The sequence below is a fragment of the Pogona vitticeps genome, chromosome 1 (genome assembly GCF_051106095.1).
Source record: "Pogona vitticeps strain Pit_001003342236 chromosome 1, PviZW2.1, whole genome shotgun sequence".
NCBI lineage: Eukaryota > Metazoa > Chordata > Lepidosauria > Squamata > Agamidae > Pogona > Pogona vitticeps.
The window spans coordinates 12,395,095-12,419,817 of NC_135783.1; the positions used below are offsets into that span (position 1 = coordinate 12,395,095).

At 43.3% G+C, this 24,723-nt stretch overlaps 1 protein-coding gene and 1 long non-coding RNA gene across 2 annotated transcripts in view; one reads left to right on the forward strand and one right to left on the reverse strand.

The window, feature by feature from the left end:
- LOC144584990 (uncharacterized) overlaps positions 1–16,882 on the forward strand; it is an 85,885-nt gene extending 69,003 nt beyond the window's left edge. The window contains exon 2 of the long non-coding RNA XR_013539481.1: positions 16,704–16,882. This is a non-coding gene — a long non-coding RNA (uncharacterized LOC144584990). The remainder of the gene's footprint in view (positions 1–16,703) is intronic.
- On the reverse strand, positions 1,299–23,939 carry CIMIP6 (ciliary microtubule inner protein 6). The gene is made up of 5 exons (XM_020809926.3): positions 23,775–23,939; positions 20,868–21,087; positions 19,617–19,770; positions 12,402–12,517; positions 1,299–5,419 (listed from the first exon to the last, which is right to left on the reverse strand). Exons 1-5 carry the CDS (start codon positions 23,828–23,830, stop codon positions 5,063–5,065), a joined length of 903 nt encoding a protein of 300 aa, XP_020665585.3. The 5' UTR covers positions 23,831–23,939; the 3' UTR covers positions 1,299–5,062.
- Positions 23,940–24,723: the final 784 nt, after the last annotated feature.

Below are 24,723 nucleotides of genomic sequence, written 5' to 3' on the forward strand. Positions count from 1 at the left end.
CACACAGCTTGGAGAGAATGGCTGGAATCCAGTTGCTTAGCAGTAACTTTCAACATACTGTCTCAGTAACCCGTAGGCATGCCATCCCTGCCACAGTTCTCAAGAGCACACATACATATCACAGGAGAAGCTTAGTTTACCATGAAGGAACAGACTTAAAGTTGTGTTTTGGTTTATGCCGAGCAACAGGATTTTGGCCAATGAGTGCCAGTAACTAATTACTTTTTCAGACAATTAGGGTGGGGACACATTTCAAGGGCAGCATATGGTTTTTAAAATAACACCAATAGGCCAGAGCATTTGTCATTTTTTGGGTCATTATTACCGATTTAAGCTTTGACATCATCTGGACAGTGGCAAAAACAGTGATATCAATGTATAAAAAATAGCAATATCAATGTAAAATTAAAATATAGCCATCTTCAAAGCACCACAATGCTCTGTCTTCCTTATTTTTGATATTTCTTTTGGTTTTGACTGATATTTATCATTACCAAGACCAACATTTTCTAGTTACTCTCAGAAGTCACTTTCGGAAGACGTTTTTTGGACATTCATACACAACTTTCAACAGCAAAGTCCTAGGTATCTACCTGCGCCTTGCAAATAGGGTTTCAAACAGTGCACAGAAAAAAAAGCAACTAACAAATAGCTCCGGAGGTGAAGCTCCTGCAGGAAAGTGGGTTTCTGAACTATTTTTTAAAAAAGAACTTCTAATTTCTCTGAGATTTCTAAGAGAGGTAGTTTTCAGATAAACGGTTCTTTAAAGGGAAGTTTGCATGCAAAGAATGATCAGGCCCGGGATCCTTTGCAACCAAGTGGGAGAAAATGGAGTGGCAATTTGGCCCTACCTCGAAAAGCCGATGGGGACTCCCAATTAGCCAATTAAAGATGACAGTGGTCTTTATTTCCTCCGCTTGCGTCTATGGCTCTTTTCTTTCCTCTGACAAATGGCTCCAGCTGCATTGGCTCAGTAATCCCGTCACATGGCTCCCTTAATTTCATCAAGCTGGTTGTTTATGCAATTAATTTTTCCAGTTATTCACCGGGGAGGCCTGGCTTGTCCAAAACTGAGTCATGGGGGTGGGGGATGGCAGGATTTGGCCACCAAAGAGGAAAGCATATTAAAATTCAGTTTCCACAATCATAATACAGTATGTCTTTATGGGTGCAACTCAAGCAGCGAGTTATTACCCTAAATACATTAGTGTCCTGGGCTGAAGCACCATCTTCCATTAAAACCCGCTGCATCTCCTGAGACCTGCTGTGAATCCCATTTTCAGGAATTTCACAGTACCTGGAGCTGGGTTTAACCCATAGCAGAACTGCTGCAGTTTTGCAAAGCCTCTCAGAGCTTGCAGGTGTTACCTTCTGGACTACACCTCCCAGAATCCCCAGCAAGATAAGCCCGTGGAGTTCTGGTAGTTGTTACATTAAAAAGATAGCTTTCCCAAGTTTTGATCCTTACAAAGATCAATCAGACCTTAGCTGAAATGCAACAGTGAGTTATAGCTAGTTAGGCCCATTGAATCAGTGAACATCTGGTGAATCAACTCCTTCCTAAGTTCCATCGATTCAATGGAAGTTAATTTAGTTGCAACATACTACCAGATTTCAGTCATTGTCTAATACTACAGTTTGTGGCTTGGCAGACATCTAAAAACACAGCTAAAGGTGGACTTTTTGTAAAATAAGATTAATAAATGAACCTTCAACGATGGACATATACTTACTCGTACCACAGTTTGGCAGGCTTTTTGATCATCTGGACATATTCCCTTTCTTGGTCTTGTTTGGTCTAACATCTATATACAACTTTGTGCATTAAAAAAAACAATCCTGCATCGCTGCCACTTGCTTGACTGTGTTGTCCTAAAATGTTCAAATTATATCTCATTGCAACTTCACAAGGACCAATCGGCTATTTCTCTTCATATCTAATTTTAAATTGAACACCCATTTCACATTTAGCGCCAATCTACAGAAATGCACCCAAATTAAAATGTATTTGCCTCCAATAGTACCCACCTTACATGTTTCTGGATCCTGGTTAATCATCCTGGTAGGAAGGAGATGCAGCCAGAGTGGCATCTCAGCTGTAGAAGGGAAATGAGTTTAACTTTCCCCCTGGTGGTGTCCTGTCCAGAACTGCACCCCTGGACTAACTAGCAATTCCAGGAGGAAATCACCATTGGTGGCCCATTCTTTACAGGCCTTCAGATGGCTCTTATGATAAGCCTGTTGCGACCTGATTTTTCCTAAAATATGACAGCTTGGGAGTTATTGGTTACAAATAATGAGTTATTTGCAATTAGTTCCATTTCCCCACATGCAAGTATTGCTAAATCACAAATGCAACCTAATGAGAAGGTAACATTGCTTGTTTTGCTGTGTGACTGCCATTTTATAATGATCATGGGCAGAAATGGATGTTATAGATCATCTGTTAACCAAAGAGGGAAATCCTTGACTATTGAAAGCCTTTCAGTATAACAGCAGAGGCTTCGCTCAATCCATACGAATCTGGAAATCAATTTGATTTGTTTGGGGATTGGTCTTCAGGACTTACTGGAATCTGAATTCACATATCTGAGAGAGAGGGGGGGTTTCCAAGTCAGTAGCTTCCCATTCCTGAGATTCCAGGGCCAAAACATGAGACCCAGGAGCAGCCTTTAGTGTAACGATGGCAAAACAATGGCTGAAATCCTTTTGCTTGGCATAGTACGTCACACTAGAGGAGCCCTATTGAATCACTGGATTTGGTGAATGAACTCCTCTGTAAGTTCCATTGATTCAGAGCTGCCCAATCTACTTTACTTTAGCACAGTAGGTCCAAACTAGAGTAGGCCAATTTGAATGGATGGATCCAACAAAGGAGTAGACTCCCCAAATCCCTACTGATTCAATGGACCTCCTCTAGCGTGACTTATGATGCTAAGCGAAAGGATTCCAGCCAACACGTCTTAATGCATACAATAGGGCAGGCAATGGGGATTTCCGCCACTCCTTTCTAAACCAATATTACAAGCATCACATACATAAGAACAAAATAATTGTGCTGATCTGGTGCCAATGAGGAGGAAATGGGCACCATTAAAGTCATCATGTTAAAAAAAAAACATTTTCTATTTCTCCAGTACCATCTACTCTGATCTTTATCTGTCCATTTGAGGATCCAGCATAACAATTCCCGGAGACTTCAGCCAAAGCTGTAGACCTGCCAGCCATATGAGCGAGTGCCTCAGTTACTTCTCTCTCTGACACGGATGTGCTCTGATCTCTAATTACAGGCGTTTTGTAAGGTCTGTTTCTGCTATTATAAAGTTACGAGGATGTGGCCTCATTGGAGAGCGGAAGAGGAATACCACATGGTTCAAGTGTTGGCTCATGAAGAGCCTCATGCTATTTCATTCAGGATGATTTCACAATAAAACGATTTCAGTTGCCACTGAGAAACAGGAATGCAATAAAACCTGGGTGTTTTGTTTTGTTTTTAGATTTCTAACTATAATGATAACTAACTAACTACTATTGGGGTTAGGGAACTACCATAGCTAGCTAATTAATTTAAAAAATGTCTTTCTAAGTTATGAAAAAGTATTATGCTACGATTGTCTTGAATTGGTGCTAAAATACTTTGGCATGTGGAGAGAATCCATATGTATATTTCCCTATAATCTCCCCCAACGCACACAAATGGATTCAGTAAGATGAATTTTATAGCAACCTTAGGGATGAGGTATCTCTGTAATCCTCTGTACTTGAACACAATGGCCAGCATCCTATTCAATATGCACAGGAGTGGATCTCCAGCTGTGGAAGGTGCCATAGCAAACTGATGCAGCCTCAGCCACACACACCCAGGTACGTGGCCAGTACTTCGTCACATCACCATAGCAAATACTTCAGTTCCAGGTACATGGATTTTAAACAAGATAGTGGTCAATGTGACTGAGAACATCTGTGTGCAGGCTATGCAATACTCGCAACTTGGTCTTCAAAAAAATCATTGTTGCCCCTTAGGATCTGATTAAGCATCCTAGATCCATGTGTGGGGGTGCTAAATACCAAGGGGTCAAGTGTGAATGAGAAAAAGCTGTTGCTTTTAGAATCTTCTTACACACACTACCAAAGAATCTGGCTGATACCTGTTGGAAATAGTATACAGTACTAGGTGATGCTTCTGATCTACAGCTACCAGGGGGAGAATTTGAAAGTTACACTCCCAACTTGTGTTTGCAGCTTGCATTTTGGAACTCATTGTAAGAAACAGACCTGGAATGGACATCTAGTCATAACTTTTGGAAAACCCGTATGTTTTTTCTATATCATCCACAATATACAGCGTGATGAAAACTGGCATAGATCAAAAACCAGCTCTCTTTTTAATATAGGTACCACCTGCTCTTGTTTTTGTATTTCTTCCCGGTCTGTGTCCTCCTCATGTTCCTGAGGAGGGAAGATTTTTTTCAGACGGAAGATTTCACGAACTTCCCTAAAAATGTGAAACCCACAATTCCTTTTAGGATATATATTCTTAAAGATGCCAGAATCATAACTGTTTCAAAAACACACACAATTCAAGAATCAGCTGCAGATCATATAAAATGTAGAAAACATCACCAGTAATATCCCCCCCATAACATTATTAATTGCTGATTGTTATTCATTCCTGACATTCTCAGTCATATTAAATTCTTCTTCCTAGCAAATGAGCAATCTAGATGATATTGTATCAGCACATGAGTTGCAGGGCGTGGGAGGATCTCATGCACCAGTGGGCGGTGAGAGGAGGAACAGGGAGTATGAAAGATTCATAGTGCCTTTTTAACAGGCTTCTTGTTCTTTGCAAAAGCCATCCAAGCCCCCTCTGCAGCTGTTGTTATGTAAAAAGCAAGAGCTGGTTGCCTCAAACGATTTTGCTGGCCTCAGTTTGTGTTGGCGTGCACTGTATTTAACACCGGACCTGTTCCTCCTCGCTCGGACAGTCCTTTCTGGGTTTGTTTGAGTTTCTCCTGACAACTATGCAGCTTGGAGAGGGGCTAACAGGGCCTGCAGTTTGTCAGCCGAACCCTCCCTCGGCAAGCGGGATGGAAGGAGAGCTGACATCCACTTTATCTGTCTGAAAAACCTCTGAACTCCCCTGTCCCTTCTCCGAGATCTGGAGGGCTGGTTTGGCTCCAGACATGACGTCTGGTTTTGATAAGGCCATCTTGCAGTCTGGCAGAGTCTCCTGGGATACCGGTGAGGAAATGCAGTCTGAGGTTGTGCCGTTTTTCGCGGTGCTTCCTTTCTTCGTTTTGTGATGTTCCAAGAGGGCTGACCCTTGAGCGGGACACAGCCGTGTTTGGGTTCCCTCAGGAGCCACGGACGCTCCCTTCTCTGGTTTTATCTCCGTCCACACAAAAGCCCCACGTTTCTGCAAGAGGGAAACAAGGTTGATGTGAGCCAGGAGGACATAGAAGCAGGGAGGAGATGCAGCCGTGAGCTGAGTTCATTTATTAGCTCAAGTGCTAGCGCAGCATCTTTCTGCTCTCTTGGCCTCTCCGCTGGCTGGCAGCCAGCATTATGATAGCTGGGAGCAACACAAGAAGAGCTGAGCCATCCCAGCTTTTCTGATGAGCGGGATGAGGGAGGACCCATGCAATGATGGCCAGGAAGCAACAAGTGAAAAGCAGAGGGAGCAGGACTTCCCTGCTGCTCTTCCCGTCTCTGCTCCCCAATTCTGATTTGGAGGGGTTCCTCTCTTGCCTGTCAATGGCATCCTATCTCTGTTGCGCAAAGACTCTCCTTCCCGTCAGATTTAATTTCTTGAGACTTACCGTAACACACACCAGCAAAGTTGCTATGGATACAATTTTAAACCCATTTGCTTTTATAGGCCAAAAAGATTTATGGTGTATTCTCAAATGACTTTGGCCATTAGAGTTGTACAAGGATAACACCATTATTTCAAAAGAGGAAAGGAAAAAGAAGAGTAAACAAACAGGACTCTTGTTTCCTCACCAAACACCTCCAATAAGAGGGTTCTTCAGAAACATGATATAAAGTTTACGAAACGGAATGGAATTCTTTGGCCAATTGGGATAGTCAAAGCCTGTTTTCTCAGGCTTTTATTGATTTTCTCTCTCCCTCAATGGCAAGCCTGAAACCTTCCACATTAATTTCGTCTGCAATTCCTTTCAGCATAACAGCACTTGGGTTTCCTAGGCCAAATATGCATCACAGATAACACATCATTCAAAGACATTGGTTCTTGCCTTTCCATTGGACCATTTCGACGTGGAGAGGGGGGATCTGCTGCTTGGGTAACAGTCTATCCTCCATATTATTTTACCCAGGCTTCATGGTCTGGAGAGGACACCCCAGCTTTGCATACAGCGTCAAAATAAAACCGAAGTAGCAGTTACCGGTTTATTGGAGATACTATATGTAACAAAGGAAGGTTATTTTGGTGGGTTATGGAATCCTCAGAAATAAATGGGAACATTGAAAAACATTTGTTTAATGTAGCAAAAAGAAATACAATAAATCAGGCGAACAACCCTTTTTAAAGGAAATGCTTAAAAAATTAGTTTAAGGTGGTACATACTTCCAGTGAAATTGAACATAATAAATTCAGACTATTTTAAGGTCTGTTGGAAATGTGATGAAGAAACTGACACGTATTATCATATGTGGTGGGAGTGTAAATTGATTCAGAAATTTTAGAAATTGATTTTTAAGGAAATATGTGATATATTTGGAAAAGATATCGAACTTAATTGATTTGCTGTTAATTTTTGATAAAATAGAACTTTATTATTGCTCAGAGGAATTAATTTCTAATTTTATGACAACTGCTAGAATATTAATAGCTAGATTCTGGAAAGATAAAAATGATATTAAATTAGAAGATTGGTATAATGAAGTATGGGACATTGTGTTAAATGATAAATTGACTGCTGAACTTAAGATGAAAAGAGGGGAAATAAGTTTAAAATTTTTTTATGCTATTTGGGGAATATTTATTGAATTTGTATTAGTGAAAGGAACGGGGAATGCCTTTAAGCAACAATCAATACAATTTTGGAAAGGAGGTTCGTAGTAAAAGTATTGCTCCAAAGGGTCCTGTGGGTATGGGGGTGCACTGTGTTTTAGATTGTATTAGTAAGTATTTTGTATTCTTGTTTTTGTTTTGGAAATTAAAAATAATAATAATAATAAAAGAAATACTCTGCTGAGATCCATTGTTCCACGTACTGCAGGGAGTGAAAGAATCCTGTCTTTGCAGCTCCACTCATCACCAGCACCGGTCATCCTCATTTGTACATATGCACCAACACTGACGTCTACAACAGAAGTCAAAGACAAATTCTATGACGACTTGGCAGCTACTATCAAAAAAAAAAATCCGTAAGAGAGAGCTACTGTCTTTCTCAGACTTTAATGCTAGAGTTGGTGCTGATCATAATTCTTGGCCCACTTGTCTAGGCCGTTTTGGCATTGGGAAGATGAACGAAAATGGCCAACACTTGCTGGAGTTTTGCTGTTATTATGGTCTTTGCGTCAGCAACACATTCTTTAACACGAAGCTGCAACACAGAGTTTCCTGGAGACATCCAAGATCCAAGCATTGGCATCAGCTCGATCTAATCCTCACTAGACGTTCTAGCCTTCCTAGTGTTACGATCACACGCAGCTACCAGAGTGCTGATTGCGATACCGATCACTCCCTGGTGTGTAGTAGAGTAAAACTCTGAACAAAGAGATTGTGCCAAACGAAAAAGGAAGGGAGACCACATACTGACATCAGGCAAGACCCACGATAAGAGAAAAGTAGAGGCATTTGCCCAAGTGCTTGAGGAAGCCCTTCCAGTCCCGGCTGATGCAAATGCACCTAATGGGAACATTTCAAGAACTCTGTTTATATCACCACCTTGTCCACATTTGGCAAAAAGACCAAAAAGACAGCAGACTGGTTGGAAGCTCATTCAGAGGAGTTGATGCCAGCCATCGAGGAAAAGAGGAGAGCTCTTTGTTGTCCAACTCCTTGTGACCCCATGGACCAGAGCACGCCAGGCCCTCCTGTCTTCCACTGCCCCATGGGGTTTGGAGAGCTCTAGCAGCATACAAAGCCTGTCCTAGTGAGTACAACTTACAGGTTCTTTGAGTTGCTCATAGCAAAGGCCAACAGACTGCCAGGAGATGTTCCAATGATTATTGGGTTCAGCTCTGCTCTCAGATACAGATAGCAGTGGACACAGGCAACATTAAGGAAATGTATGACAGTATCAAGCAGGCTTTAGGTCGAATACAGAAGAAGTCTGCTACAGGCATGATAATCCAGGACCGAGAACAGCAGATGGAACGCTGGGTGCAGCACTACTCTTAGCTATATTCCAGAGAGAATGTAGTAACCGAAGAAGCATTAAATAACATTGAATGCCTGCCTCTCTTGGAAGTGTTAGACAGTCAACCAACTTTAGCAGAAATAAAAGCGGCCTTGGATTCCCTGGCCTCTGGCAAGGGACCTGGAAAGGATAATATCCCTGTTGAAATGCTGAAATGCTGTAAAGAGATCATCCCCACTGAGCTGTATGAAATCTTCTGTCTTTGCTGGAGGGGAGGTGGAGTATCACAGGACATGAAGGATGCAAACATCATCACATTGTACAAGAACAAAGGCGACAGGGGTGGCTGCAATAACTACCATGGCATCTCTCTTCTCAGCCTTGTAGGGAAGCTGTTTGCTCATGCTGTGCTGAAGAGACTCCAGGTGCTTGAAGACAGAGTCTATCCAGAATCACAGTGTGGATTTCAAGCTAATAGATCCACCACTGACATGACATTCTCCCTTAGACAGTTGAAGGAGAAATGTACAGAATAACGACAGCCACTCTTTATGGCCTTCATAGATCTTACAAAAGCCTTTGATTTCGTTAGCAGGGATGGCCTTTCTAAAATACTTCCCAAGATTGGATGTTCACCACAACTCCTTAACATCATCAGGTCCTTTCATGAGGAAATGAAAGGCGCTGTAGTTTTTGATGGCTCAACATCAGATCCCTTTGACATCCGAAGTGGAATAAAACAAGGCTGTGTCCTTGCACCAACCCTGTTCGGGATCTTTTTTGCTGTCATGCTGAAGCAGGCCTTTGGAAGTGCAACAGAAGGTGTCTATCTCCGTACTAGATCAGATGGAAAGCTCTTTAATCTCTCTAGATTGAGAGCGAAGACCAAGGCCAGCTGAAATGAATGTGGGAGTCCCTCTTCACTGATGATGCAGCTGTTGTTACCCATTCTGCTGAAGAGCTCCAACAACTTATGAATCGTTTTATTAAGGCTTGCCAAGAATTTGGTTTAATAATCAGCCTGAAGAAAACACAGGTCATGGGCCAGGGCGTAGACTAACCTCCCTCTATTACCATCTCTACATAAGAACTGGAGGTTGTTCATGATTTCGTGTACCTTGGCTCAACAATCTCATCTCCCTAGATGTCATGTTGGACACACTGGCAAACCAGCTACCACGTTCTCTAGACTCACAAAGAGAGTATGGCTTAATAAGAAGCTGACGGTATATAGCAAGATCCAGGTCTATAGAACCTGTGTCCTGAGTATTGCAGTGAGCCCTGGACCCTCTGTGCACCACAGGAGAGGAAGTTGAACATGTTCCATATGCATTGTTTCCAACGTATTTTTTGTATCACCTTACAGGACAAACTTCCAAACAGAGTAGTCCTAGAACGAGCTAGAATTTTTAGCATGTATACATTACTGAAACAGTGATGTCTCTGTTGGCTTGGGCATGTCGTGAGAATGGCTGATGGTCAGATTCCAAAAGATTTCCTGTATGGAGAATTAGTGCAGAGAAAGCGCCCCAGAGGGAGACCACAGAGCTGCGATACAAGGATATCTGCAAGCAGAATCTTAGGAACGGACCTCAACAGATGGGAAACCTCGACATCTGAGCTCTCAGCCTGGAGGCAGGCAGTGCAGCATGGCCTCTCCCAATTTGAAGAGACCCTTGTCCAGCAGGCCGAGGCCAAGAGGCAGTCCCGAAACCAGCAAAACCAGGGAGCTGAACAGGGGACAGACTGCATTTGTCTTCAGTGTGGAAGGGATGGTCACTCTCGAACTGGCCTTCTCAGCCACACTGTTCCAAGTCCTCCATACAGAGCACATTACTATTGTCTCGCGAGACTGAACGATGCCTACAGAGGTTGTGATTAGTCTTTGTTTGTAAGTATAATTACCCAGGAACAAAGACCTGCCTGAATCAGGTGTCTGGAGCACCAGTGGATTTCAGCTTGTTATAATTATAGAATTATCTGTAATACATACTTTGGCCCTAAATAGCTCCTATCACTTGGTTGGTGATAAATGGCCCTGATGATTGAAGGATTCTGTGCTTTCTTTTCTGCAGGGACAGAAAAAGAGCCATCTATATGTTGTTCATAGATACCATCTACTCCTTTGGGAAGTATTCAAATGCTTAAAAACTAGCACTGTGTCCATTATATTGGGTGGTCCAGTTTCCACAGAGGACAGAAACAGATATTAAAGATCACGATTAAGGGGAAGTTCTTTAAGTGCTGAAAGCATCTGAATCCACAGTAGTGCTTTTCTTATGTCATGCAATTTGCAAAAAATCAGGGTTTTCTGGGGGTGGGTAGGATTGAGATGATTCTTCAGGACATAAGCACAGGCCTTATTTGAAGTCTGTTTTTTCAAAGAGGAAAGAGGGCCTCACTCATGCATGGTCTCTCCAACACTGACATGCCTGCAGGTCTAATCAGTGGCTATTTATAATGTTTCTGCCTTGATAAGCCTGAGGGGTGGGGTGAGATGATGTCTCCTCTCCCCCCCCTTTTTTTGCTGAGCTTTCTCACAGTATTCAAGGTCTCTCCAAGATCATGTCAAACTTCTCCCGATGAAAGACACACAGGATCACATGAATATTTAAAAAAATTTGGCATTCCTGTCTCTTGGTCACTCTGAACATCCTGTTCTTCTCTCGAGGTCCTTCACTCAAGTTAAGGCTGGCCACCTGCTATATCCTAGGCAACTGCACTGTTCTTCCAGACAGTGGTCCAGAACATATTTTTTTCCATATAAACTTGTCTCTCTGTGACAGAATAGTATAAAAGAAAATCAAAAATAGATCAGATGTGTCTTTTATGATATGTCATTACTAATGGGATAAAGAATGGTTTCCCTGTGGGAGAACTGGTTCATTTTTGGAAAACTAAAAGAAAATTTGGGTGATAAGTCAAACCTTCCTTTCCTCGCCATCTCCAGATTAAATGGCTGGTGCATAAAAAGTACAAAGGAACTGGGTTTTGTATGGGCAATCGTGTCTTTAAAACTAAATAGCTAAATAATAAAACAGTATGAATTTAATTGATTATATATCCCAGTGAGTATCAGAAAGAGGTTTCCTAAAAGGGTAGGATTTTGTTTATATTTTCTGGATTAAAATGTTTTGGAAATAAAAAAAAGAATTTAAGAAGATTGTTCGGACTAAGCCGGACACTCATATTGGGTGGTTGATAGTACAATCCCACAACACATCTAGTCAGATCTTATCATGATGTTATTAATGCCTTGAGTTCAGTGGGGCTTACACCCAAGCAAGAGCATCACTCAAATTATTTACAATTTATATCATCATTTTAGGAAAAGACAGACAGACAGACAGACAGACAGACATCTTGCAGACAACATTAAATACTGAAAGCATAAAGAGAACCCCTTCAAGGAATAGACTGAGAAAACTGAGTAAGAAATGCCCATTGAATACATTTAGACCCTTTTAATGAGTGGGAGACGAAGGATTGTAGTGGATTATCAACCACGGTAAACTGAAAATGTTTTATGAATCTCCAGAATCATTCTGAGAAGAAACATTGCAGATGCTTCTTCTCAAGAGCTTCCTTGAGTTATTTTCTTCTCCTCCCCAGAAGAGAAGCTGTAGGCAGTCTTGATTTTTAATTTTGAGTATGTCTTGATCAAAATTTGCCAATGCCATCCAAGGTGGGATGCAAAACTGCTGGCTGGCTTTCCTCATCCCCCAACTCTAAAAGAAGTCACTGTTGTTGTTGTGGCTATGGAAGCAGGAAGTGAGATCCACGCTCTGAGTTCCACATCCTCCTTGCCCATTCCATGGTGTAATGATTGAGAGTCTGTTGTACGATTCTACTTTGCACTTAATTTCTAGATGTACAAACATCAAACCTGACATTTCATATTCTCTTTCTAAAACATCAGGTGGAATGCTGGTAAAACTAAATGCCAGCAATTCTGGAGCATGCAATAATATTTCCTAATGCTAGAACAATGCATTGGAGACCTTGAGGTAAACACATGCTCTTGGCTTCCTGCTGAGCACTAATGGAACAGGATACACATGGCCTTACCTTCCCTTGATAGGGGATGCAGGGAGTCGCTCTGGCATCATAATGCTGTTTGAACGTGAGTTGCTCTTGGAAAAGTCTTGGGAGACTGCCTGGGGGTCGAGGAGATGCAAGGGGAACTGGGAACATAAACAAATTGTGTCAGAGTTGAAAAACCATCAAGGAAATCATGTTGATGATAAACACCATACAGCACAGGTGCATAACCCTTTTAAGACCCAAAGTTGACTTCCCACATCAGCTCGGGACAGTGCAAACATCTGCATGTGTGCAAACACATGCATTCCCCACATTTTGTCTTCCACCACCTCCGATTCCCATGACATGTCACATGCCAAGGAATTGTAATGTCATAAGCCAAGGGACCATGCCCCTTGCAGGGGAGATGATCAGCTGCACAACAGGGATGAGTGGGTGAGATTTAGCCAACTTCAGAGGTTGCTAGAGCACTGGTTCCCAACCTTAGGTCCCCAGACATTCTTGGATTGCAACTCCCAGACGTCTTCGCCGTTAGCTGTGCTGGCCAGGATTTCTCAGAGTTGCAGTCCAAGAACATATGGAGACCCAAGGCTGGTAACCCACTGAGTATAGCCCCAGAACTCCAGGTTATGCACCCCAAAAACATATCTAAAGCTGGACTTGCAAATGAAATCACAGAAAAGAACAAAGCCACCAGAGCAATAGCCATGCCGGCAGTGAATCCTGTCCAGGGTTTGGTTCATTCTCAGTAGGAGCCATGGAAGTTGCAACGAATGCTGTGCCAAAAATAGTTTCAATACCTTTAAGGTTCAAAAAAAAAAAAAATCCAGCCAATATACTGTCCCAAATGAAACCACAGTCATCAACCTCCCTGGACTACTGTGAAGCCTATGGCTGAGCCCAGATCCTAATGGGGTGGATGGGAGGTGACATTTTCACCCCTACAGTTCCTGATGTTTTGATCTTGGAAGTTGTGGCTCCACTCCAGCACTGTTCACAGAAGCACTTCAGGAATGCTGGGGTTGCATCACTAGATCCCTTATCTAGTGAATTTGGTTAAATCTCAACCTCTCTGTGTCTCTGTTACGTTTCTGGCGCAGAGTAAATGAAGACACTTTACCAGTTCTTCTTTGACGGTTATACAGTGGTGCCCCGTATAGCGAGGTTAATCCGTTCCGGATTAACCTTCGCTATATGAAATCTTTGCTAAGTGGGAAGTAAAAAGCCATTGGAACGCATTAAACTTCATTTAATGCGTTCCAAATCGGCCCTAAACTTCCCACTTAGAGAAGTTTCCTGGCCCCGGGCAGCCATTTTCGCGCCCTCCCCTCGCTTGCCGAGGGCGCGAAAGCGCCGCGGGGGGCCATTTCGGGTCGTTTTGAAGCCGCAAAACAGCTGTTTTGCGGCTTCAAAACGGACCCGAAATGGCCCCGCGCGGCGTTTTCGCGCCCTTGGCAAGCGAGGGGAGGGCGCGAAAACGCCGCACGGGGCCATTTCGGGTCGTCCGCGGCTGTTTTGAAGCCGCAAAACAGCTGTTTTGCGGCTTCAAAACGGACCCGAAATGGCCCCGCACCGCGTTTTCGCGCCCTCCCCTCGCTTGCCGAGGGCGCGAAAACACAGCGCGGGGCCATTTCGGGTCCTCCGGCGCCCATTTTGGAGCCGCCGATCAGCTGATCGGCGGCTCCAAAATGGCCGCCGCCGCCCCAATCGTCGCAAAGCGAGGTGCGGCGATTGGGTGCTCCGTATAGCGATCCCGAAAAAGGGGATCGCTATACGGATTCGTCGTTATACGGTGCGTTCGCTAAGCGAGGCACCACTGTATTTACATATATGTACACTTATATACAGGCAGGTCTCTACAGCACATCTAGAAGTCTTCACACAGTCCGACAGCATGCGTGGCAGAAAATCACATCAGAAGAAGAGAACATTCTACAGACACAGTCCATATTTATACATAATCTTGTCTCTGTTCAGTCCAATCGGGTTCCAGGTGACTTCATCTCTGCACCTGGGCTCTTTCTGGTTTCACCTCATTGCATCAGCTTAGGATGATTCAGCTTTTCTCTCATCTGCACATAATGGCAGCTCGTTAATGAAACATATATGGGTTCAGGCCTATAAAATTCTATACCCTGACAGTCTCTCTCTCAGTCATCCTCATAAGATTGTTGTCAGGATTAAAAGGGAGGAGGGGAAGACCTACATAGCTGAGCTCTTAAAAAGAAGGCTAGAATATCAGTGTCATATCGTAAGAATTCCCTCTGCTCTTAGCTTGGAAGGTGAGTACAATGTGATCTGTGATCTCTGCAGCAATGTTGGTGAGTAGTAGTTTAGACCAGGAAAATGCAGCGGGAAAGGGCTGACTACCAACTTCCTACTAGTACTTTCCAATTTTCAAAGCATCTGCCTGCACCTGTTAATTAACAATAAAACTGTAATTATAATACAGATGATTGCGACATATCTCCCACTTTAGTGGGCTTGCTGCAAAAGATGAACCAATGGACTCCATCAGAATTACTGTGTGGGCTGATTCTCCCATCTGGTTTCCATGAGTGTTTAGTAAATTTGCCACCCATAGGCTCCAAAAGTGAAATGAGCTTGTTCCTGGATTCCTTCCAAGGGCAGGCCCATTTTCCTCAGAAGTTCTAAATGGTTTCCCGGCACATCTCTTTTGTCCGCAAAGCATGTCCAAAAACGGAAAGCCAAAACTCTGAAATGTTAAGAACTCATTCAATCTTCTTCTGTTTTCCTTTCGGTCCAGGTCATTCATGGCTGATGAATTATCCCAGAATTCAGAGTGCCATATAAGACGGTTTAAAAGACAGACATTCTTCTGGTGTCACAAGTTCAGCGAGTCAACAGTATTTTCACCCAAGGACCAAGCATAGTCCTGCTTTCCATTGGTTGAGCCATATAATGGCTCCTTGTTCTTAAAATCATTAACATTTAAGTGGTATTATATTTAAAGCGATCAAAATGTGTTAAACATGGCAACTATTGATATTTGCATGGAGATACTGACAAAACCAAAAGCAAGGGGGAAGCACAGTAACTGCCAAAATTTGGAAAATTTACTTTTTAGACTACAACTTGTCCCAGTATTCTAATCTGGGGGATCTAGTCTGAAAAAGCAACTTTCCAAGTTCCAGTGAATATACAGAATTCACAAATGAAAGAGAACTAAGGGGGCATCTACACTGGCCCTTTTGGTGCAGGCTGATGCAGTCTAAATGGGTTTGAGGTTAAGGGGAGGAGCGATATGTCACATAGTGCATTCCTCATGTCCAAATGGCATATCAGCCTCAAACAAACCTTGGCTCCTGCTGTCTGTTGAAAATTTCCCCTCCTCCTCTGCAGAGGGACAGAGGACAGGAAATTATTAGTTTTGCCTGTGCAAGACCATCATTGGTGCACTGAATCCCTTAGGTATTTTTTTTGTTTTTTGTTTTGTTTGTTTGTTTGTTTATGTGTAATGCCGATCATCTGCATGCAGAGAGAACAGGAGATGGCAAGAATAAACATTGACATCCTGGGTGTCAGTGAACTAAAATGGACAGGAATGGGCGAATTCAATTCAGACGATTATCATATCTACTATTGTGGGCAAGAATCCCGTAGAAGAAATGGAGTAAACCTCATATTCAACAAGAGAGTGGGAAAAGCTGTAATGGGATATAATCTCAAAAATGATAGAATGATTTCAATACAAATCCAAGGCAGACCTTTCAACATCTCAGTAATCCAAGTTTATGCACCAACCACCGATGCTGAAGAGGCTGAAATTGACCAATTCTGTGAAGATTTACAACACTTTCTAGAACTGACACCAAAGAAAGATGTTCTTGTCATTATAGGGGACTGGAATGCTAAAGTAGGGAGTCAAGAGAGAAAAGGAACAACGGGGAAGTTTTGCCTTGTAGTTCAAAATGAAGCAAGGCAAAGGCTAGTAGAGTATTGTCAAGAGAACAAGCTGGTCAGCACAAACACTCTTTTCCAATAACACAAGAGGTGACTCTACACATGGACATCACCAGATGGGCAATAGCGAAATCAGACTGATTATGTTCTCTGCAGCCAAAGATGGAGAAACTCTATACAATCATCAAAAACAAGACCTGGAGCTGATTGTGGTTCTGATGATCAGCTTCTTATGGCAAAATTCAACTGAAGAAAGTAGGGAAAACCACTAGGCTAGTCTGGTATAATCGAAACCAAATCCCTTATGAATACACAGTGTAAGTGAAGAACAGATTTAAGGAACTCGATGTGGTGGACAGAGTGCCTGAAGAACTTTGGATAGAGGCTCGTAACATTGTACAGGAGGCAGCAATAAAAACCATCCCAAAGAAAAGGAAATGCAAGAAAGCAAAGTGGCTGTCCAACGAGGCCTTACAAATAGCAGAGAAGAGAAGGGAAGCAAAATGCAAGGAAGATAGGGAAAGTTACAGAAAATTGAATGCAGACTTCCAAAGAATAGCAAGGAGAGACAAGAGGGCCTTCTTAAATGAACAATGTAAAGAAACAGAGGAAAATAATAGAAAAGGAAAAATCAGAGATCTGTTCAGGAAAATTGTGCAAAGATGGACATGATAAAGGACAAAAATGGTAGGGACCTCACAGAAGCAGAAGACATCAAGTAGAGGTGGCAAGAATACACAGAGGAATTGTACCAGAAAGATTTGGATGTCCCAGACAACCCAGATAGTGTGGTTGCTGACCTTGAGCCAGACATCCTGGAGAGCGAAGTCAAGTGGGCCTTAGAAAGCATGGCTAACAACAAGGCCAGTGGAAGTGATGGCATTCCACTTGAGCTATTTAAAATCTTAAAAGATGATGCTGTTAAGGTGCTACACTCAATATGCCAGCAAGTTTGGAAAACTCAGCAGTGGCCAGAGGTTTGGAAAAGATCAGTCTATATTCCAATCCCAAAGAAGGGCAGTGCCAAAGAATTCTCCAACTACCGTACAATTGCACTCATTTCACACGCTAGCAAGGTTATGCTCAAAATCCTACAAGGTAGGCTTCAGCAGTATGTGGACCGAGAACTCCCAGAAGTACAAGCTGGATTTCAAAGGAGCAGAGGAACTAAAGATTAAATTGCTAACATGCGCTGGACTATGGAGAAAGCCAGAGAGTTCCAGAAAAACATCTTCAGCTTCATTGACTACGCAAAAGCCTTTGACTGTGTCGAACACAACAAACTATGGCAAGTCCTTAAAGAAAAGCTCACTGGAAGGACAGATCCTGAAGCTGAGGCTCCAATGCTTTGGCCATCTCATGTGAAGAGAAGACTCCCTGGAAAAGACCCTGAAGTTGGGAAATGTGAGGGCAAGAGGAGAAGGGGACGACAGAGGACGAGATGGTTGGACAGTGTCATTGAAGCGACCAGCATGAATTTGACCCAACTCTGGGAGGCAGTGGAAGACAGGAGGGTCTGGCATGCTCTGGTCCATGGGGTCACAAAGAGTCGGACATGACTTAACGACTAAACAACAACAAGAAGTGCTGATCAAGAAATTGCCCATAGCCACGGTTTCGACTGGCACTTCAAAGGCAACAGAAAAAAAATCTTTAAATTTAATCTAAATGATTCATTGCATTGATGATGGTCTAGCACAGCTGTTCTCAATGGGGGTCTATATGGAGCCCTGGAAAGATCTGGCACATCTGAAGGGGGATACAGATTGCAAACAATTCTTCACACACCACATTATATGTTATGTGATTTATACAACCATGATTCAACATATATTTCTTTCGCATTGTATTTATGGCTGTGGAAAAATACATGAGAATGTCTGATAGCAGATGCAAATATATGTATACAATTTCACTTCTCCTGTCTCTCTGCAGTCATCCCCTTCCTTCAGAGAAACTGTGGAGTTGTGATCTGTGCTTGTATGTAGCAAAGTTCATCTGTTATCCTTCACAAACAAGTTACATCATTGCAGTTGTTGTGGGTTTCTCAGGCTCTTTGGCCGTGTTCTGAAGGTTGTTCTTCCTTCGCCAGTCTCTGTGGCCGGCATCTTCAGAGGAATGGAGTAGGAACTCTGTCCATGCTCTGTTGAGTTCCTACTCCAGTCCTCTGAAGATGCTGGCCACAGAGACTGGTGAAACGTCAGGAAGGAGAACCTTCAAAACACGGCCAAAGAGTCCGAAAAACCCACAACAACCATTAGATCCCAGCCGTGAAAGCCTTCGTGAATAAGTTACATACAAGTCTACTGAATACTGTACAAGTCTACTGAAAACAGGTCGGGCTCACTGGGAAGAAAAGCTGAAGGAAATACCTTCATGGCATTCTTTAAATGACATCAAGGATTTTGAGCTGTAATAGCTAAGCAGAACGTCCATGTTCCACGGCCATGTACCTCTACCTATTGAGCAGCTGGAAGACTTTTTTTTTTTGGACAAGATGTTATTTTTTTTTGACAACAAGTTTCAAAATCCTCCACCAACATGGCCAGTGGACAAGTTGGTGGCAGATTCTGGGAACTGTCGTCCAAAATAAATAAATAAATAAATAAAATGTTAAAAGCTGAAAGCAATCCTGGAGACTACAAAGTAGAGAGTGCATGTTGGATGATTATATGGTCAATCTTGATGGAAGAGAAGTGCATCTGCCCTTCTGCTTTTTTAAAAAAAACCCCTCAAAATCATGTAAAATTGAAGCTGCTCTTCTGCCCACAGGATATGCATGCACATAACTGACCTTCACCCATAGTTTCAGCCTGAGGTCAATTAAGAACATAACAAAAACTGTGCTGGATGAGACCCCAGGCCTCGCTAGTCTAGCAATATGTTTGTAAACTGGTCAACCAGATGACTATGGGATGCCTGCCTAAAAGGGAATAAGAGCATCTGCATTCACCTGCTTGACTTTCTCAGCCAATGGTACGAAGACACATGTTGCTTCTGATACTGGAAGTAATACACAGTCAGCAAGTAGACGGTAAGGTAAAGGTTCCCCTTGGGAGAAAGGTGGGGTAAAAATACCTTAAACCATCAAACTGTATGTATGACTGCAGGATAGAGCAGCTACATCCAATACCTGAGAACAAAACAAGCTCTCACAAGCACTTACTTGACTCTCCTGTTTTTTCCTCCTAATCACATTTTGTCAATCACTGTCAACTGCTGACTTGTGGCAGGACAGTCTGAATTGTCCTTATTCATTAGTGTCCAGTTTTGGCTCAAAGAGGGACGGCAGGGAGTTTTTCCCCATTGTCCTACCTATTCCACAAGAAGGCTGCAGCTTGCCATGGTATTTAGCTGGACGAGACAACATGCAGTCGGGCTTCTGGAAGTCATTTCTCTGCGTGCTCTGTTTGCTGTAGGGTGGCTTTGGACGCTGCACAAAAGGTTCGCCGCTTGGCCACCAATGATCCTTCGCAGACGAGGGGAAGGAAAGGGATTTATGAACATTCAGGTTACAGAGACAGTAATGATGCTGATGAACATACATTCTTCATGCCTTTACTGCGGCTAAAAGACTTACATTACAATACTGGAAAGATCTATGCCTGCCTCCTTGATTCATTTAAATAAATTCTGTTAGTATATGAATGTGTAGAATATAAATGACAACTTTGTATAGTAAAGCTTTTGGTTTATTTTGACATTTGGAAGTCTTTTATAGAAGCTTATATACAGATTTTGTTATTACTATTATATCTTTTCTTTGTATCAAAAAAAAAAATTGATTCTGCCATGGAAATATCTAACGTTATAACAGATCAGTTATGGAGTCCTGGTGCAGATGCAATGTTAAATCTATCTAACATTAAATCTAATGTTAATCGATCCAGCCCACCTCTCTCTCTCTCTCTCTCTCTCTCTCTCTCTCTCTTTTAACCACTGCACCATGAGTCTCCCTTCAAGGTCCAAGGGAGGTTGAAAACGGCCCTCCAAATAAGTAGCCCATCACTACATTGTATGAACAGAACGATTTGGGGAAAAAAACCTCTGACTAATATGCTGCTCTTCCCCCTCCAGTCTGCCCCAGAAGTGGAGCTTGATTCAATTTCTTCATTTAACCTAACCACTAACTGTCAATACACCCAAACTGTGATCCAGCAATCAAACAAACCAGAATCACAAAACTCCAGTTTTGTTTTGACTTGTTTCAATAAACCACAGTTTGAACCAGAAGTGGAAGAATAGATTGGGAGAGGAAGGAGTGAATTCCCCTAGTCCAGGGTTGGCCTTGGACCCGAGGTATGCAGGTTTCCTGCTTAATCTGAACAAACCACAATTTCAACTCTTTGGGAAGTAATGGGGAACCTGGGTTAGTTCAAACCTAGAGGTAGCTGCTTCCGATCCTTGCAATCCTGCTAGAAAAGGACAGGGGAGGAGATGAGCATAAATCTTTGCAAGTTGTAGGTGTGCGTCGACCTAAACCTAGAAGTTGGGAATGTTATTTTATTGGACTATGACTCCCAGAATCCACCACCACCAGGCAGCATGGAGGAAAGTGTTGCTCACCTGCTTTGTTTTTGTATCTTCTGTGTCCATATACAGTATTGGCTCATTAAAATATTTGGTGTTTGTCTTTATGCATTTAGCATGGATCGGGTGGGGGTTATTGCGCCACTCTAGTGTATATCGTTGCTGTTTGTTCTTTGGAATATATACATCTTCAATCTTCCCTAGTGTTTTGTTTCTTTCTGGAAACTCAATATTAAATACTCTGAAGGTATCTGGGCTGAAAAATATAAACAAGCAGAAGGACTATTAATATCCTTAAATTAACATATGAAAGAAAAAAATGACTGCCAGAGCCCTTTTTAAAATACCTATTATTTTAAATTTCATTTTATTAAAAAAATAACTAGCAAAAGCTTTAAAGTATGCACATGTCTCAATCCAGTTAGAGTTACAGGTAATTTTAAAAATAATTCTCTTAATAATGTATAACATCCAATCAGAAACGCATTAATAGTTCAGCAAACTGGGATTAATCTATCAGAGGAGAAATAAAATTAAAGTACATAGAAAATATAATAGCAAAGGAACAGGATCTCTTGGATGTTCGGGATAATATCTCCCATTGTTCCATGCCATTTTACAGTGCTCTCTGGGGAGCATGGGAGTTCTAATTTCAGCCATTAAGCAACGTTGGCTTGAGAAGCCAGAACCACTATAGGAAGGGCACACCACAATGTAGCTTCTAAGTCAAAGCTCACAGGCCTTACTGGAGACAAAGGCAGAGCAATGCAGTGGACAGGTCAGGAGGGGGAAATATTTCCTTCTTTTGGACTGCAATGTCCAGGATCTTTCAACCAGAAACTATGCAAGAGGAAAGACTTTAGGACTTGGAACACAAAACAGGGACTTTTCCATGTATCAAATGCTAGACATGGACAAGATCTAGATTCCAGTATCTGTTGAAGAATGACGTTTGGTGAGCAACGTTTGAAATAATCCCCCTCTCACCTTTACCCTCTTTATAGCATCATGATGAGGACAACAATTTAAAAAGTCCCTTCCCTCTCTTCCCTCATACCACCCTGATGGAGGACAGAATTTGAAACAAATATCAAAGATGCACAGTAGACTTCAGATACTTTAAGCTTGCAGTAAGTTCTAAAGTATTGTCTTTCTCATAACGCTGAGGAGGAGGTGATGCCTCTAAAGCTGGAACCAAGATTTCCCATGTTAACGTGTTGGTTCATAGCTGAGGATGCACGTGACAAGACAATACCATCAAGCAGGACTCCCATAAAAAGTCAGAGGCGATGTGTCTTCCTAGCAGACCTTCAATCTATATTTGGCACATTAGCTTGCTTTTGTTTTGTAATTGGTCACTGGGAGATAACCACGGGTTTCATTTGCATGTCTCCAACATGTTACTATGAAGGATTTACATTTCTGGAGGCAAGACCTGTTGAGAACAGGGCACATGCCTCTCTCTTAATGTCTGACCCGACCCAGACACTCTTAGCTGCTCAGCCAGACTGCCCCCACACTGGTATGTGGGATCCAGCGGCTTTTAACCAGCTGGCTGTCAGGAATACCTTCACCTCATTCTTAATTAATTAACAGCTGTTTGCGATGCTCTCTTTCTCAGATTCATGGGCAGGTTTGTCACTATTCAAGATGCCTCGGTGTCATGTTTAGCATTCCTTGAGCCTTCTTCCTGCTCCTTGTCCTTTCTTCTGTCAGCTGCAGCCTCTTCCACTCCCATCTTCTTAATGTCTTGCCGGGAACACATTCCAAGCACACAACAATCCCACGTCTATTCTTAGACATCGGTCTTTATCAGCCACCTCTCTGACACAGAGGGTCAATCTGACGTCTCAGGCACCATGGCAGATATAAATTGTCTGGCACTCTCTAGAGGTGCGTGTGTGTGTTTAGTCGTGTCCGACTCTTCGTGACCCCATGGACCAGAGCACGCCAGGCCCTCCTATCTTCCACTGCCTCCCGGAGTTGTGTCAAATTCATGTTGGTTGCTTCGCAAACACTGTCCAGCCATCTCATCCTCGGTCGTCCCCTTCTCCTCTTGCCGTCACACCTTCCTAACATCAAGGTTTTTTCCAAGGACTCTTTTCTTCTCATGAGATGGCCAAAGTACTGGAGCCTCAGCTTCAGGATCTGTCCTTCCAGTGAGCACTCAGGGTTGATTTCGTTTAGAACTGATAGGTTTGTTCTTGCAATCCAGGGGATTCTCAAGAGCCTCCTCCAGCACCAGGTGGAGGTGCAGGTACCCCTTAATCAAGATTCCTCTTAACCTAGCCACCTCACTGCATACTGCTAAATGCTCAGCGCCTCCTAAAAGCTCCTTTCCATTTAAGAATCCAGATAGTGTTTCCCTTTCTTGGTGGCCCTGGGTATTTATACGGTCTTGGTCAGCCTTTCCCAATCTGGTGCCTTCCAGATATAATGACTACAACTCCCATCACTCAGTCACCGTGGACTCCCATTTTCAGGAGCCTCACACCAGCATGGGCAGTATTTGATGAATGAGCTGGGGTGCAGGCTTGAACCATTTAGTTTACCCCAGGAAAATGCAGGGTTATTTCCTGATGAGTGTAACAAACAGCTGGTTTTCTTCCCATCTTTGAACCTGATAAGCCAAGATCATCCCACTCATTGGGCACCAAACGCCACCATTTCGTGGTTGTTGCGGGTTTTTCAGGCTCTTTGCCGTGTTCTGAAGTTTGTTCTTCCTAATGTTTCGCCAGTCTCTGTGGCCGGCATCTTCAGAGGACAGCACTCTTTGTGTTTTTGTCTGGACTACAACTCCCAGAATTCCACTGGCCACGGTCCTGGGTGTTGTAGTTCCCCACTGGCTCAGGCAAGGGAGTTCTGGTCCCCAAACACAAAGCTGCACATCACCCAGTGATATATATATATATATATGCGAGAGGAGGTCGCAGGAGCACTTACACCTGTCGCGGAGGGGCCCTTCTCCGCCGGCCCATGTCCACAATATTCGGGAACATGGCGTCGCGACCCCGGGGAGAGGGAGAGAGAGACGCGGGCCTTGGTCGGCGCGACGGGGCCCGGGAGGGCGCGCGCGCGTTGGAACGCCGCCCCGAGTCCCCGCGATGTTTTCAGGGCCTGCCCGTGCTTTGATGCTGCATGGTTGCTAGGCGACCGCGGCCCATTGGAAGGCGGGGACAGAACGCCCAGGGAGGTTGGACTTGGACGAGGGTGGCTGGCTCTTAGGAAAGGCCGTGCGTTGCCAGGATACCTGGCAGTATCTACCTGCAGCCAGGTATCTGTGGTACCCGGCCTTATCTTCCTGCAGCCGGGTATCCGTGCAACGCACGCCCTTTCCTGAAAGCCAGTCACCCTCGTTGCAGGGTTAAAAGGGAGCTCCGTTCAAAGGCCAACTTTCACAGCAATATCTGAATCTTTTGAGACCCAGAAGTGAACCCAGTTCATTCAGTGGAGTTTGTTGCTGGATAAATCATATTGAATCATAGAATAATGGAGTCTGGAGGAACCTTTAAGGCCATAAATCCACCCCTCTGCTCAATTCAGGAGTCCAAATCAAAGCAGATCTGACGGTCGGGGATCCCATTTGCTGTTGAATACCCCCAGGGTTGGAGCCCTCATCACTTCGGAGCTAAACGGTTCCATTGTCATACAGCTCTAACGTTGCTCTTCTTCCTGGTACTGAAGATGAACTGCTGGGTAGCTCAGTGGTTGAAGTCTCTGGCAGAGGTGGGGAGTTTGATTCTCCACTGAGCCTTCCCATAGAGCCTCCTTGGCAGGGGCAGGACCTGATGATCTATGGAGTCCCTTCTAGCGCTGTAGCTTGAAGATTATAGATTATCCAATTTATAGACTATCCAATAAACAGCAACAGAGCACGGACAGAGTTCCTACT

Excerpts from the sequence above, each read along its gene's own strand:
- CIMIP6 (XM_020809926.3), bottom strand. The coding sequence starts at position 23,830 with ATGTTCCCGAATATTGTGGACATGGGCCGGCGGAGAAGGGCCCCTCCG. Across the intron at positions 21,088-23,774 it reads AGGGCCCCTCCGCGACAGGT|CCCAGATACCTTCAGAGTAT; the intron begins GTAAGTGCTCCT and ends TATATTTTTCAG. Across the intron at positions 19,771-20,867 it reads AAGATACAAAAACAAAGCAG|GATCATTGGTGGCCAAGCGG; the intron begins GTGAGCAACACT and ends TCGTCTGCGAAG.